The sequence below is a fragment of the Penicillium malachiteum genome (assembly GCF_028827825.1).
Source record: "Penicillium malachiteum strain IBT 17515 chromosome Unknown utg000001l:1.0-8184562.0:1.0-8186909.0, whole genome shotgun sequence".
Taxonomy (NCBI): domain Eukaryota; kingdom Fungi; phylum Ascomycota; class Eurotiomycetes; order Eurotiales; family Aspergillaceae; genus Penicillium; species Penicillium malachiteum.
In genome coordinates, this window is record NW_026643094.1 from 7,113,422 (window position 1) to 7,126,413 (window position 12,992).

At 44.1% G+C, this 12,992-nt stretch overlaps 3 protein-coding genes across 3 annotated transcripts; 2 read left to right on the forward strand and 1 right to left on the reverse strand.

The window, feature by feature from the left end:
* Positions 1–1,509: 1,509 nt before the first annotated feature.
* N7483_002628 (uncharacterized protein) lies at positions 1,510–2,856 on the forward strand (the record flags this gene model as incomplete). Its single annotated transcript, XM_057086065.1, has 1 exon — positions 1,510–2,856. The coding sequence occupies one exon, from the start codon at positions 1,510–1,512 to the stop codon at positions 2,854–2,856; it is 1,347 nt and encodes a 448-aa protein (XP_056952214.1).
* A 358-nt stretch (positions 2,857–3,214) lies between these two features.
* N7483_002629 (amidase) lies at positions 3,215–5,258 on the reverse strand (the record flags this gene model as incomplete). The annotated part of the gene is made up of 9 exons (XM_057086066.1): positions 3,215–3,347; positions 3,398–3,625; positions 3,702–3,789; positions 3,841–4,027; positions 4,082–4,185; positions 4,238–4,409; positions 4,465–4,798; positions 4,858–4,979; positions 5,040–5,258. 9 exons carry the CDS (start codon positions 5,256–5,258, stop codon positions 3,215–3,217), a joined length of 1,587 nt encoding a protein of 528 aa, XP_056952215.1.
* Positions 5,259–6,693: 1,435 nt separating this feature from the next.
* On the forward strand, positions 6,694–8,683 carry N7483_002630 (pantothenate transporter; the record flags this gene model as incomplete). The annotated part of the gene is made up of 7 exons (XM_057086067.1): positions 6,694–7,029; positions 7,096–7,197; positions 7,270–7,613; positions 7,669–7,736; positions 7,793–8,021; positions 8,070–8,294; positions 8,356–8,683. 7 exons carry the CDS (start codon positions 6,694–6,696, stop codon positions 8,681–8,683), a joined length of 1,632 nt encoding a protein of 543 aa, XP_056952216.1.
* Positions 8,684–12,992: the final 4,309 nt, after the last annotated feature.

Below are 12,992 nucleotides of genomic sequence, written 5' to 3' on the forward strand. Positions count from 1 at the left end.
AAATCATCTGCGCCATTCGCCTCAACTCAAATATTTATTGGTCATGCGGAGGAATACCACATCAGTTTGATGTGCTCGGTTGCATTCATGAATTACGGTCGACCTCCCCGTTCTTGTGAAAGAACGCCAATCCAATACCTATCGCTCGGCTCCAGTGCCAAGTCAAGCTAATTGCTAGCCCGGGGGGCCGATGACGCTCGAGCTGAGCCAAGAGACCCCCGTCAAATCTTGTCTGAGCCAAATGGAAATGCTTTTCATTACGGAGTACATTTGACAGGATTTTTTTTGCGTGACTTTCCAGAACGTGGACCACGAGAACGGAGTGTGGGTCTGGGATATTAATCTTGGAAATTGAAGACAGTTACGGAGCCCATATGGGGGCATCAGGTACACTGAAGACGGAAGATGAGTCCTAGCGTGTGGCTGGAACCGGTTTTAGTGTGAGTGTGCAGGATCTTCCATGTTCGATGATTCAATATTGAATTATTGTTGAAAAAAAAAAACTTCTAAGATTGAATTGTGATAGATCCCTGGTGTTTTCACTCGAAGTTCAATTCAATATCTTTTTTTAAAATTTTTATTATTATTTGATTACGGTTAATCAATTCCGTGCAAGGAGCGAATCCACTTCAAGCCGAAACACCCTGTAACATTTGAAGCCTCCAAGTGGTCCAAGTGGTACTTGTGGGGCACTTGGACCCTGGGATTCCAATAATCATAGATTTTTAGATAAATTTGGGTTCAATTGTCGCAGAATAATGGGAATGTTTGAAGCTTTTTTCCTTGAAGAATTGAGGTCTGATCCTTCGACTAATGTACTACTTTGTACAAGTACCTAGGACTACGTACCTCATCTGCATATTATAGAGGTTGCGTGGCCATAATCATATGAAGAGATACTAGTGTCTGGTCTAGACTAAACTTGAACGGCTTTGTCGCTGATCCAGATCTTTCTCGTGCCTGTCATTGGATCTTCCACCTAAATCCTTGTAGCCCTAAACGTTCTCTCCGATTTTGGCTGCGTAATTCTTTATCGCAGATCCAACTCCTTTCGCCTAAATTATCAGGACAAAGGGGACTTTCTCTTATTCAAATACTTTAAAGTATACTGTCATCTTCCCGCCTTATTTGTCTCACTTTTTTTTATCTTCATCCCTACATCCCTCGTTGGTATCCCCCGCATACCAAGTGTTGTACAGACAACGGTTCCCACCTCCCACCTAAATTCTGGCGATTAAACAATCGAAATTACTTCGGAACGAACTTGTACAAGGAAGAACAGACATATCGTGACGCTCGGAATCGATTCTACTGGAAATATTGGTAGATCGCGAACATAGCGTTGGGCATTTATTGTTTTGCGCCGCCACTTCTCCAACCTCTACCTGATCGCCTCTCTCGATACCTACAAAAAAGAACAGAATTGACTACGACTTGTGATCAATCAAACCTTGGATCCATCCTCTTTCAAGGTTCAATACATCCTAACAGCGTCATATTGACGAAACCATGGAACGCAAACTCTCCCAGAAAGCAGCGCAGATGCGCCAGCGCCTATTCACCCGAAATACTCACGGTCGAAGCCGTGCAGCAACCATGAATTCGTCTGCCCCAGCAATCAGCACACCAAACAGTCGATCCCGTTCAGCAACAACACCCGATTTCTCCGTCCCAGTCCAGCTTGCGTGGGACAACACAGATGCAACCCGATACTACCATTTCACAGACGAGCCAGGGTACTTCCGGCCTGCATCACCATTACTAGACCGCCAAGAAGTGGAGGAAGACCTAGAGGACAATGTGAAACACGCATGCGCTTTGCTGGTTGAGTGTATTGAGCGTGGTTTACCTATCTGGCCATCATTCCATACCCAGCAAAATGGCCTGGCCCAAGCTCCAGTATATGAAACACGGTCAAATTTGCAGGATCAAATGACTCAATTATCACTTTCACCTGTCGCATTGGATACATTGATCCCTGCGCAAACAGGACACTGGGATTCGGATGTGAACGCGACTCTACAATCTTCCGGAAATTATGGTCCTTGTCAAAATAGTTTCAATGTCTTATCGGGGGCGGGTCGTTTCTACGGTCGACGATTATCGACCTCACCACTCGAAGAACCGGAATTAGATGAAGAGCGCGGTCGAGCTAGAGGACGAAGCTTCGCTACCGATACTACATGTCCCCGATCTCGATCTCGATCTCGCTCTCGTTCCTCTAGTCCAGGTGATTTCCCATACAGTCCACCACAAGTACTAGATACTGCCTGGGGACGCGATACAACACAGATATTCGAATCAGATGACCAACTATTCCCTACTGAAGATGGCTTTCTCGGCGCAGAGGGTATGAACTGGCTTCGCGCAAGTTTGGATCAGAATAACAGCGACCGGGAAAGCGATTGGGCATCTAGCGCACAGATCAAGAGAGGCTGCATGACTTCAGCCCCTAATACAGCTTCCGGCCCGGCCCCACGCCGCTTCTACAGTATGCGTCAATCAAATAAATCGAAAGATGTCCCGACAAAAGATTGGGATGCGTTTGAGGTTCATGGGAGTCGGGAATCCGGGATTTATCGTGGTTTATCGATGAGGAACCTCTCGATGGAGGAGGAGAGGAAACGTGCGAATGATTTTTCTTATCCTGTTTGGATGGATCGAGGATCTGATTCACCGAATGGAGATTTACTGCGTGGAAAGCAAAGTTTTTATTCCGAAGTACAGGATGGAGGTCGACAGCGACGCAAACGCGCGTCGGAGTTGTTGAAGAAGTTGACGGGGTTGGGGATGAGGAGGAAAGATACTGATGTGGAGAGTCGGAGACCTGGGAGGACTGTTGAAGCGATGGCGTGATTTTAATCTTTGATTTCGTGGAGATCTGGATTTTTCTATCTTTTACACATTTTCATTGGCGTTTTCTACTTTCTTTTGATTCCCATTTTATGTTGCATATAGATCGGTGTTGGATCCACCGTTCAAAAATACCCTGATTCCAAGCCATCAATTCAATCTATCCAAGCCTGTTACTGAAACTTATGCCATTTTACGCGCAAATAGTAAAGATTTCATCCGAAGGTCAAGATGCCTATTCAATCTGTATTCAATCTTTGCAAAGCATCATTCGTGGCAGCGTGCCGTCTAGCATCACCTTCACGACCCACTCCAAAAAATCTCTTATAAAGACCAATATACCTTGTAAATTCAACAATGTTCAACCCAGATGCTGCTTGAAGAATAGTCTTTCCTCATTCTGTCTCACAGTAAGTGTAGCCTGCTCAAATGCATACGCACAAGCAATCAATTTTTCCTCGCTGAATCGACGTCCAGTAAGAGTAATCCCATACCTATTCATAATTAGCAATGAAAATATAATGGAAACTTGAAAAACACTCACGGGATATTTGGAGCTTTGGTCACCATCCCCTTCAAATTTCGGACAACTTCACACTCAGCAGAGTAGAAACCAAGCGGTATCTGAATACCCGGTAGTCTTCCAAGGTCCAGTGGAAGGTCTGTGGAAGATGTCGCAAGAACAGTATCACACTGATACTGATCCAAGAGACGTGCGACATCATCACCTAGAAACTCCATTCGGGCTTTCGACGCTAGGAACTCTTCAGATCTAGAGGTTCCTGGTGTATCGCGGGCACTCTCAAACCAGTTCGCTCCATATTTCGAATATTCCTCCGCAGGGGTACACTCGGTGAATCTGATCAGTTCCGAGAGATTCAAGTTTTTCTACTCCAGGAGGACTTTTCACGACTTCCTCAAAGAATTCATTCAAGGCTAGGACTTCATCAGCATGTGTGTTTTGGATAGATGGAGTGCTTAACGTACCTTCTCGCAGCAAGACATCACCAAAAAGATCCTCTTGTTGACCGGTGCGAGGTTTCCAATGTTCAAAATCAACCTCGTCGATGATAATAGCACCAAGACCTCGGAACTGGGAGACGGCATTTCGGAAAGCAATTCCAACCTCTGGATCTGAGTCTGAGTCTGCTATTCCATAAACCGACTTGGGAACCTAATCTCACATCAGCCAGATACAAAGGGAATGAAAGAGGAAATTTCAACATACAGCGACACGAACTCCCCTCAGCGCGTCTTTTTGGCAACCGAATTGATAATCTGGGATCTCCTTAAATGGTATGTTGTTGGTCGCAGAGTCATGACTGTCCTGTCCTGGAAGGGAGTTAACATAGGCTCACAATCGGATAGATCCAGCTAAACATACCGGTGATGGCATTTAAAATAATCGCACTATCCTTAACGTACTGAGTCAAAGGACCGACTGAGTCCTGCTCTGGATTGATAGGAATAGTTCCAGCCCGAGAGGTTAAGCCAGGTGTTGGTTTGAGACCGATCACCCCGTTTTTCTGAGCTGGATAGAGGATACTTCCACAAGTCTGCATCGATATCAGCATTCAGAAATTCGGTCTATTAAATTTGTGGTAAACTTACTTCCCCGCCAATAGCAAAGCTCGCCAGTTTCAAGCTTACTGCAATTGCACTACCTGAGGATGACCCTTGTGGATCCTGATCTTCATAGAACCCTCCAACAGCTTGTCCATATAGAGGCGACCAGCCACTCTTGCAATTCGAGGATCGCGACATTCCCCACTCACTGAGGTTTGTTTTCCCCAGAAGAATTGCACCGGCGTCTCGTAGCTTTGTGGTGAGAGTTGACTCAAGTTTATACTTTGCTCCGACTAGTGCATATGATCCACCCGTGGTATCCATTTGATCCAGAGTGATGAATGTGTCCTTGACAAGGAATGGAATGCCGTGAAGAGGTCTATCGATTAAGGTAAGCATATGTCAGTGCTTACTAGAATATATGGGGGATAGTCATACCTGTACACATGGCTATTCCGTCTCTCTTGATCTCGCTGGAGTGCAATCGACTTGGCATCTGGATTGATACAACCTACCGCTCGGACGTGATCGTTCACCTGCGAAATCCTGGATAGATAGAGCTAGACCGAGAATTTTAGTGAGGCTCAAATAGTCACATCAGTGGATATTCATACATTTACCAGATCCTCGCTTGTGAAGATACCCTCCTGAAGAGCTCTGCTGATTTCTTGTAAGTCCAGTGAGTCGACAGCTGCAGCGGGCGTGACCTTTTTGATGCTAAAAAGGCCCAACATATTGAGTCGTGGTCGGAAGATGCAGTATGTGGTCGGTAGTATGAGCGAAGCAGCAAGAGCGATGGCAGGATTGAACCAGGAGATGCTTTCTTTTGGAAGACTCATATCGTGATAGAAGTCGTAAGTGAGAGAATGTTGGAAACTTGAAATATTTTGAAAAAGATTATGATTCCGAGTATTTGGGCTCGTTAGTAGACATCCGAGTCAATATTAGTCCTTTTAATGCTACCCAATGTGCGGTGCTATAATAGTGCGGATGTTTCTTTCGTTCAAGTTCGTTATAGAATGTTGTGACAGGGATCATCTAACTCAATCCTTCACTGATAGCCTGAAGCAAATTCAAGAGCCACCGACCTTTCTTTACGCCTCTTTTTGATCTGAAAATTTAAGTTCCTCTCCTCATATAAAAACTATGACAGTTATCCAATCTGAGATACAGTCCAAATTCCACGATCGGGTCCTTTTGCCTTGGTCGATAGGGCCTACACCAGGACAGACACTTAGAAGCAACATCATCGGAGAAGAAGCTGGTCAAGGTTGAGAACCTACAAAATACCAGCTCAGATACACCCGAAGACCGAGGAGTATCACACTCCAAGTCAAAGTTGCAATCCGAGTCCCAGGCTAACCCTGAGCAGGGCGTGGTTTGACAGTACCAGAGAGGGAATATGACACTGGCTATTAGGATCGATCACTGTTCCACGCTCAATCCTGATGCCTTGGAATTAATAGTTGAACAAAGGTCCAACGAGTGCGACAAGTCATTATGAAAAGAGAGGACGACCGTCTAAATGGCACTTGGGCAGAAGAGCTCTGCTGAGTATACCATTTTGCAACTTCCTTCTACGGCTGATCGGAGCAGGATCCAAAAATGACATTTTCATTCCTCAGGAAGACATTATACAGTTTGCTAAAGACTAGTGACTTCAAGTTATGGTGTTAGCGCTTCCGTATCCCTCCAGGGCTGCGGCTGCGATGATCTAAAAATCGCGTGCTCTGTCACCATCACATCAAAAGTCCCATGTGGCGCATCTATTGCCGAGCTCAACGGTGCATCCCTTCGAATATTTCCTTTTCCAGAAACACAATTGCCGATTTGACTGCAGATTAATAGGAATGCGTTACATCTTTAGTTCAAGTCATTATGTCGTCCCGGATTCAAGACGTTCTGAGACCAATCAAGATCCGACTAAAATGCTCCTATCATGCACATTTAAATTTATGATAAGCGCTATTGATAGAGCAGCAGGCCAAGATTTCTATACTCATTTGACAGCACTTGAGATGAGGGGTATCGCATCCTGTACTCCGTACACTAACCCTTCCCAGATGCCCAGCCTATCCGAATCGCTCGCGCCATCAACGCCAAAGATAACAAATGCAATTCTCCCCGCATCTAGTAAGGAAAAAGCCACTATAAAGCACAATTGTGACGATCCCTGCTGAAATTGGAATTTTCATGTTTTGCTCATTCCATAGATAAGTAATGTTGCTCCCTGTCCTCGAATTCCAGGATCATCCCACACCGGCGGCATCGACAATGAGTACTGAGATCTCCAAAACGCCGAGTCCATCCCTAGGAGCGGATCAATCTCATGATTTGTCTCCGAATGAAAAGTCCGATCCCGTCACCTCTAGCACTAGCATAGATGAGCCGCCCCAACCAGGGAAAACGCAAATATTTCGCGTGAACCGCCATACAGACAATCCACTCCCTGAGTTAGGAGACCTTATTCCTGGATATGATGCCACACTCATGCAAGCGCGTGCAGCGCTTAGTGCAGAGGAAGAAAAGAAACTTCTTCGACGAGTTGACTGGCGTCTTCTTCCACTGCTAGCAGTGATGTACATGCTCAAAAGTGTTGATTTCTCAAATGTAAGTATCACTGTAAACGGACTGATGAACCTTGGAAGAGCTAGAACTAACAGCCGGCACTCCTAGTTATCTTATACACTATCCATGGATAAAGGTACACCAAATTATATTTTGACGGAGCTAGGGATGACATCAAATCAGTATAACCTGGTTACAGCGATGTACTACGTGGGTTAAAATCCATTACCAATAGTAGAAGGCATACGAGTAGCCAGAATTCTATCGCTCACACTTTTCCAGATCCCATACATCCTCGCAGAAGCACCATCAAACCTCTTACTAAAAGGCATCCGTCCCTCAGTCTGGCAGGCTCGGATTCAGATCTCCTGGGCCATCGTGCTCTGCTGTCATGCTGCAGTAGTTAACAGAGCAGGTCTTTACACTGTTCGGTTTTTTCTTGGCCTTTTTGAAGCGGGTCTATGGCCGGGAATGCTCGTGCACATGTGTTACTGGTATAGGCCCGACGAGATTGCACCACGGGTAGTGCTTGTTACGCTTCTGGGGAACTTTAGTACGGTTATTAGTGGTGTCCTTGCTTTTGCGTTTAATGGTATTACGACTGGTGGAATCTCAGGATGGAAATGGTATGTTGCTATTTTGAGTTGCCAAGTAAATTCTACTAACTATTGTTTGATATAGGCTTATGTTGACTGAGGGACTTCTTACGCTTGTCTTAGGAGTTCTAACGTGGTTCTTTCTGCCGGATTGTGAGTACTTACTCCTTATAAGTGTCCCATGTGAGGCTTTTTCTAAGTCCTTTTAGTCCCATCTACGGCGAAATGGTTATCAGAAACAGAAAAAGCTTTCATTCAAGCTCGACTACCACGCAATGCTCCCCGAGCCACAGAAGCAAACTTCAATCTGCAAGAACTAATTACAACGCTGAAAGACAAGCGAGTCTGGCTGTTCCTCTTCTGTTGGGCATTCTTCACCATCGGCACTACAGGGCTCACCTTCTATCAACCAACAGTCATATCCAATCTAGGATTCACGTAAGTAAGATGTCGATTTTTAAATATATGAAAACTAACGACAAATAGCTCTCTGGGCGAGTCCTTGTTATTAAATATCCCATCCGCCGTCTTTGCCGTTATCCTCACAGTGGCATTCGGTATATTCGCTGATACAGGCCGAATCCCACAGCCTGCCATTCCACTTGGCTTCATGATCGTGATAGAGGCCTGCTATGGTGTTCTCTATGCTTTCCCCAATAATGGTGGAGAATATGCGGCAACGATCATCGCGGGTGGTTTTTCGACTGCATGGTAAGTGGCTCCTTACCTCCCTTTATCAGACCTCCTTATATGATACTAACGATCCTTATAGGTACACAATGATGTGGCCCTGGCGGGTTCAAACCACAGAAGGAGCCACAGGTTCCGCATTTGCCATCGCCTTCGCGAACAGCTACGGTCAAATTGGTGGGGCGGTTGGCTCGCAACTATTTAACTCTCGGTATGCGCCACGTTATACGACCTCATTTGGTATTGCGATGGGTTTTATTGGAATGGCTATTGTGATGAATGTGGTGACCTGGGGGTTCACTTGGAGGGTCGATGTTGATACGCGCAGGATGAAGCGGGTAAGAATGGCGGCTGCGAAAGAGAACCAGGCGGTTTTGGATGATGTTGATATTCATCTGGGGTGCAAATAGAGAGTAGATGGAATTTGGAGTTGACAATAGGTGTATACGGACTCGGAATTCTGGAGACCTGAGGGAAGACGTGCCCAGGTGGTATAGAGATATAGAAGAACTTGAATAAGCCAGCTCAAGACCTACTGGCAAACGCAGCGCTTTGATGAATCATGATCCATGTTTGATAATATGACTCATTTCAACGGCAAATTCCTCGCCAGTGGATTGCTAAGCTCCTATAAGTAGAGCATCCTCCCTGTCAAGTTGCCTTTTCCCATCATACTTATAACACTTCTTTATCAAGAACCCCCGTGCCACCACATTATCACATGTGCAGGATTATATACTACATTAACCCTCTAGCCATGGAGCAAGTGTCCTGAATATTGGGGTTATATTCTCAACAACTTTGAAAACCAGGAGCTTGTACGCATCGATGAAGCTGGCTTCAAGTTGCAATCCCGGCAGTTTGAGGAATTTGCCTATAGAGTACACTTCTCGCATTGATGGATTAGAGCCTACTTGTCTCTGTTCAGGGAATATAGCCTAACTCGCAGAGGATATAACTATTATGGATGATGCCAAGGGAGTCTTGGAACTAGGGTGATTCAACTTCCCGGTAACGCTCATTCCATCAATGATGAAGAAGAAGGGTTACCGACCTGGTGGTACATGTGGCTACTACTGTGTCAAAAGGATTGGAAATGTCCGCCAGAAAAAATATGGAGTCTACAAACCCGGGATATCCAACTCGCAAAATAACCCCTCGCAAGGTGAGTAGGCTGTTCGTGGTATGCGTTTCATTAATTTTTATCAACTACGCCAGGGTTACGGAGAATTCTGATCGCTCTTTCTACCATTTCCAGAAGATATCCCTAATACCACATCCAGGACATATCCAAGGTTTCCAAGTGTTGGAGCTTGGGACCAATGCCTAGGTGGTCCACACGTTCCCTGTGGAGATATCACCTTCTTCTCTCCAACATGCATATGACACACAGATGCACACATATTTCATCACGCCCTCCATCCTCCCTTGATACAAAGCTAGCCCCGTGAACAAAAAAGGCCATAGGAATTCCTATCAGAAGCTGTGGTGCTAGAAGGACCGTCTTGATTATTGACGAAAAGGCGCTTGAAACAAGAATAATCGAGTTCGAATCGAAAGCACGGAGAATAAGGAGTCTTATGATGAGACCGAGGAATGGGCTATCATTGGAGCTCGCTTTCTAAACCTGTACCACAGCGTTTGGAAGCCCTGGCTGCGAGGCTGAATATGGCTGAGCAAGTTGATACAAGAAGTGAGTCTGCCTCCTCTCCCCCTCCAAAGTGACACCGTATGGCCCTGGCTTTAAAACTAAGAATGATCTTCCGTCACAGTTCCTCCAGGCATCAAAGCTCTGTTTCATTCGAGTATCGTCATAGTGGCTATCAAATGCTCATTTCAAAATCCCTGCAATAGGATGTTTGAGACAGAGGAAGCTGTAAATGAGCATTTATTACCCTGCCATGACGACGATGCTCCAAATGTTTTCTTGCCCAAAGTGAAGAATTTCTCGGCGGTAAAAACCTTGAAAAATGCAGATGCAGCAGGACTCAACCAGCTTCGACTTGAAATTGACTAAAGAGCCTGCCATGGAATGAAGTCTACTAGATATCTGGATGATGGTCAACCCTCATATGGAGATGCCGGAGTCCCAGAATTTGATGTCTGTGCGGAGGTGAGACCGTCCTATCCATTAATGGGAGGCAAGTATCATTTGTTTTATTATTGACCGTCTTATTAATCAAGGAAATGGATGACAAGAGCTGTTGTTCATCATCCTGGATTTGAAAATAAGTCTCTACTTAAGCTATTTCAAATAGACTATAGGGGCCTATAACAGCTATCTGGCCAAAGCCTAAGGTATGACTAGAAAAAAGAAAACTATAACTATATATATATATCACTTTTACTTCAGTTATCTCTCACTTTAGATACTACACTACCAGGTCAAAAGTCTAGCCACAAACCTATTTTTTCTCCCTTCGATTTCTTTTTGCCGTACTCTATACAAATAGATTAAAACCCAGGATTATAAGATTTTTATTAAATATTCATAATATATTATATTTATCTCTAGATAATGATCACCTATAGCTAATATTCGTATACCAGCCATTAGCATGGCGTACAGCTTGAACACGCCGCGGGAACGAGAGAATCAGAGCATCAATAGAATGTTGAGGAATATTCCACCACACACGCTGTAAAATATCATGAAATTCATCCCAGGCCACAAGTGACCGACCAGTATATCGGATATCAGGTCGCAATTTAAAAACTTCACGTTTTAAGAAGCCCCAGCATGGCTCAATTGGGCTTAGGTCAGGTGAGCGGGGAGGCCACTCTATGGTATAGATACCATATACCATAAGAAACTCCTTTGTTGACTTAGATTTATGGATTTTTGTATTTTCTTGTTGGAATATCATATCTAGTGTATAGTGATGTAAAAAACCAGATTCAAGGGCATCTTGGTATAACTTTAAGCTATAACCTCCATGTGGAGCTTCCGGATCATACTCTATGATAATAAGATCGGTATAACCACCAATCCAAATAGATATCTAGACCATTTAGATAATATCCTTCCTATTATTTGTGAGGTTTATAAGATCTTGTTAATCTACCTCAGAGGAAAGGCGGAAAACCTATTGTGTAGTTAAATTTAAGCAGTGTTGTACAGAGCACTTATTAGAAAATTATAAGCACTAAAGATTATCGAATCCTCGCCACTTATTATAGAACTTAATAAGGTGTTTTGTATCGTCTTTAGTTAATAGAATACGCTTCTGGGATTTCCAACTATATATTTTATAACATCGAAGAATGTGTTTGATTGTAAAGATAGAGCATTGATCAGGGGTTTCAGCAATAAGTACTCCCTAACTCATTCATAGATACTTGCGGATCAATCGATATATATAACGATGAGCTTGTGCGCTGAGCTTTTGCGGGCGGCCTTTTCGAGGTCTTGATTTAAACTCAAGCTGTTCTTCAAAGCGCTTCTTTGTGCGGTAAACTGTAGTGCGGTTGATCTTAAAGATACGGGCAATGTGCGCAGGTTTTTGTCCCAACTCAAGGGCTGTAAGGATAGCGGTTCTGGTATTTTGGGATAATTAATCATTTTTCCCTCGATTTGCCGTCAAAATTGAACTAAGTTGACGCATTTTAGTGGTGGTGGAATTTTTCAAAGTTGTGGGTTTTTTTAGGTAGGGGAAAAATTTAAGTGTTGCTAGACATATGACCCAGGTTGTAGTATCTCTCATTTTTAAGTTAGATATCTTTTACCTATCTCTTACTTTAATATATGTATATATATATAATAGTAATAATAAAGCAACTAGTCCTCAGCTAGGTGGTCAAAATTCATTATAGGAAAATGGGGTTCAGCCGCATAGCCATTATAGGCCCCTATACACAGACATAGTGATATAGCTAGAGGTATGGAAATAAGCCTCAAACAAATTCCTGGTGAAGAACTTACCCAGGAAAAGGGTATGAAGGGAGGCCGTTCCTGCGATTTAGTTAAATAGATCCTGCCTAGATGTTAGATATAAGACCACAGCTATCTAGTGGGACTGGTGCTGGTAGTAAGCCTGCGGACTCGGATACTATCACTTCAAGTTGAAATACTATTAGGCAACGTTGAAATCGCTTAAGCCGTTATTGCCAGTGGGGGTCTGGTCCCTGTCGCATACGACTTGACAGCGACAATGCTTCGTCGTCAGCGTGAGAGACAGGCTATTGTTGATATCACGGACCCATAATATGATCACCGACAAAGTGACGCAAATTCCAATACCCTTGAAGCAATTCTTGACGAATGAGGTGGTGGTTTCGTGACTACTGGAGTCGCCTAACCCATCTCTGTCGATCTATCGACCTATCATATAAGTGATATTTTCAAAAATGTTGGTATTGATGAACCTGAATCATGACCCAACCACCAAGCAGTCTGCGACAGACTATTCAAGCGGAGTATACTCAAGCGTCTGCGAATAAAACTATGGCTGAGAGTGTGAGCAAGATCCATATTAAGCATCAATACACCTGAAACACGATAAATTGTACAATTTTTCACCTGAAGATTCTCTTTTTCTTAACATAGAGGATTGTTCACAAAGTACCTTGAAACGCAATAGTGGGGGAAGATAACCTCATCAAACATTCGCACATCATATTCCCCCTGCATCACCTCATCTCTGCTATTCACCCCTGAAAGTGATCTCGCGAAGAGAAAGAAATCGACAAATATCGGCAATTTCAACAGATCTCTCCGCC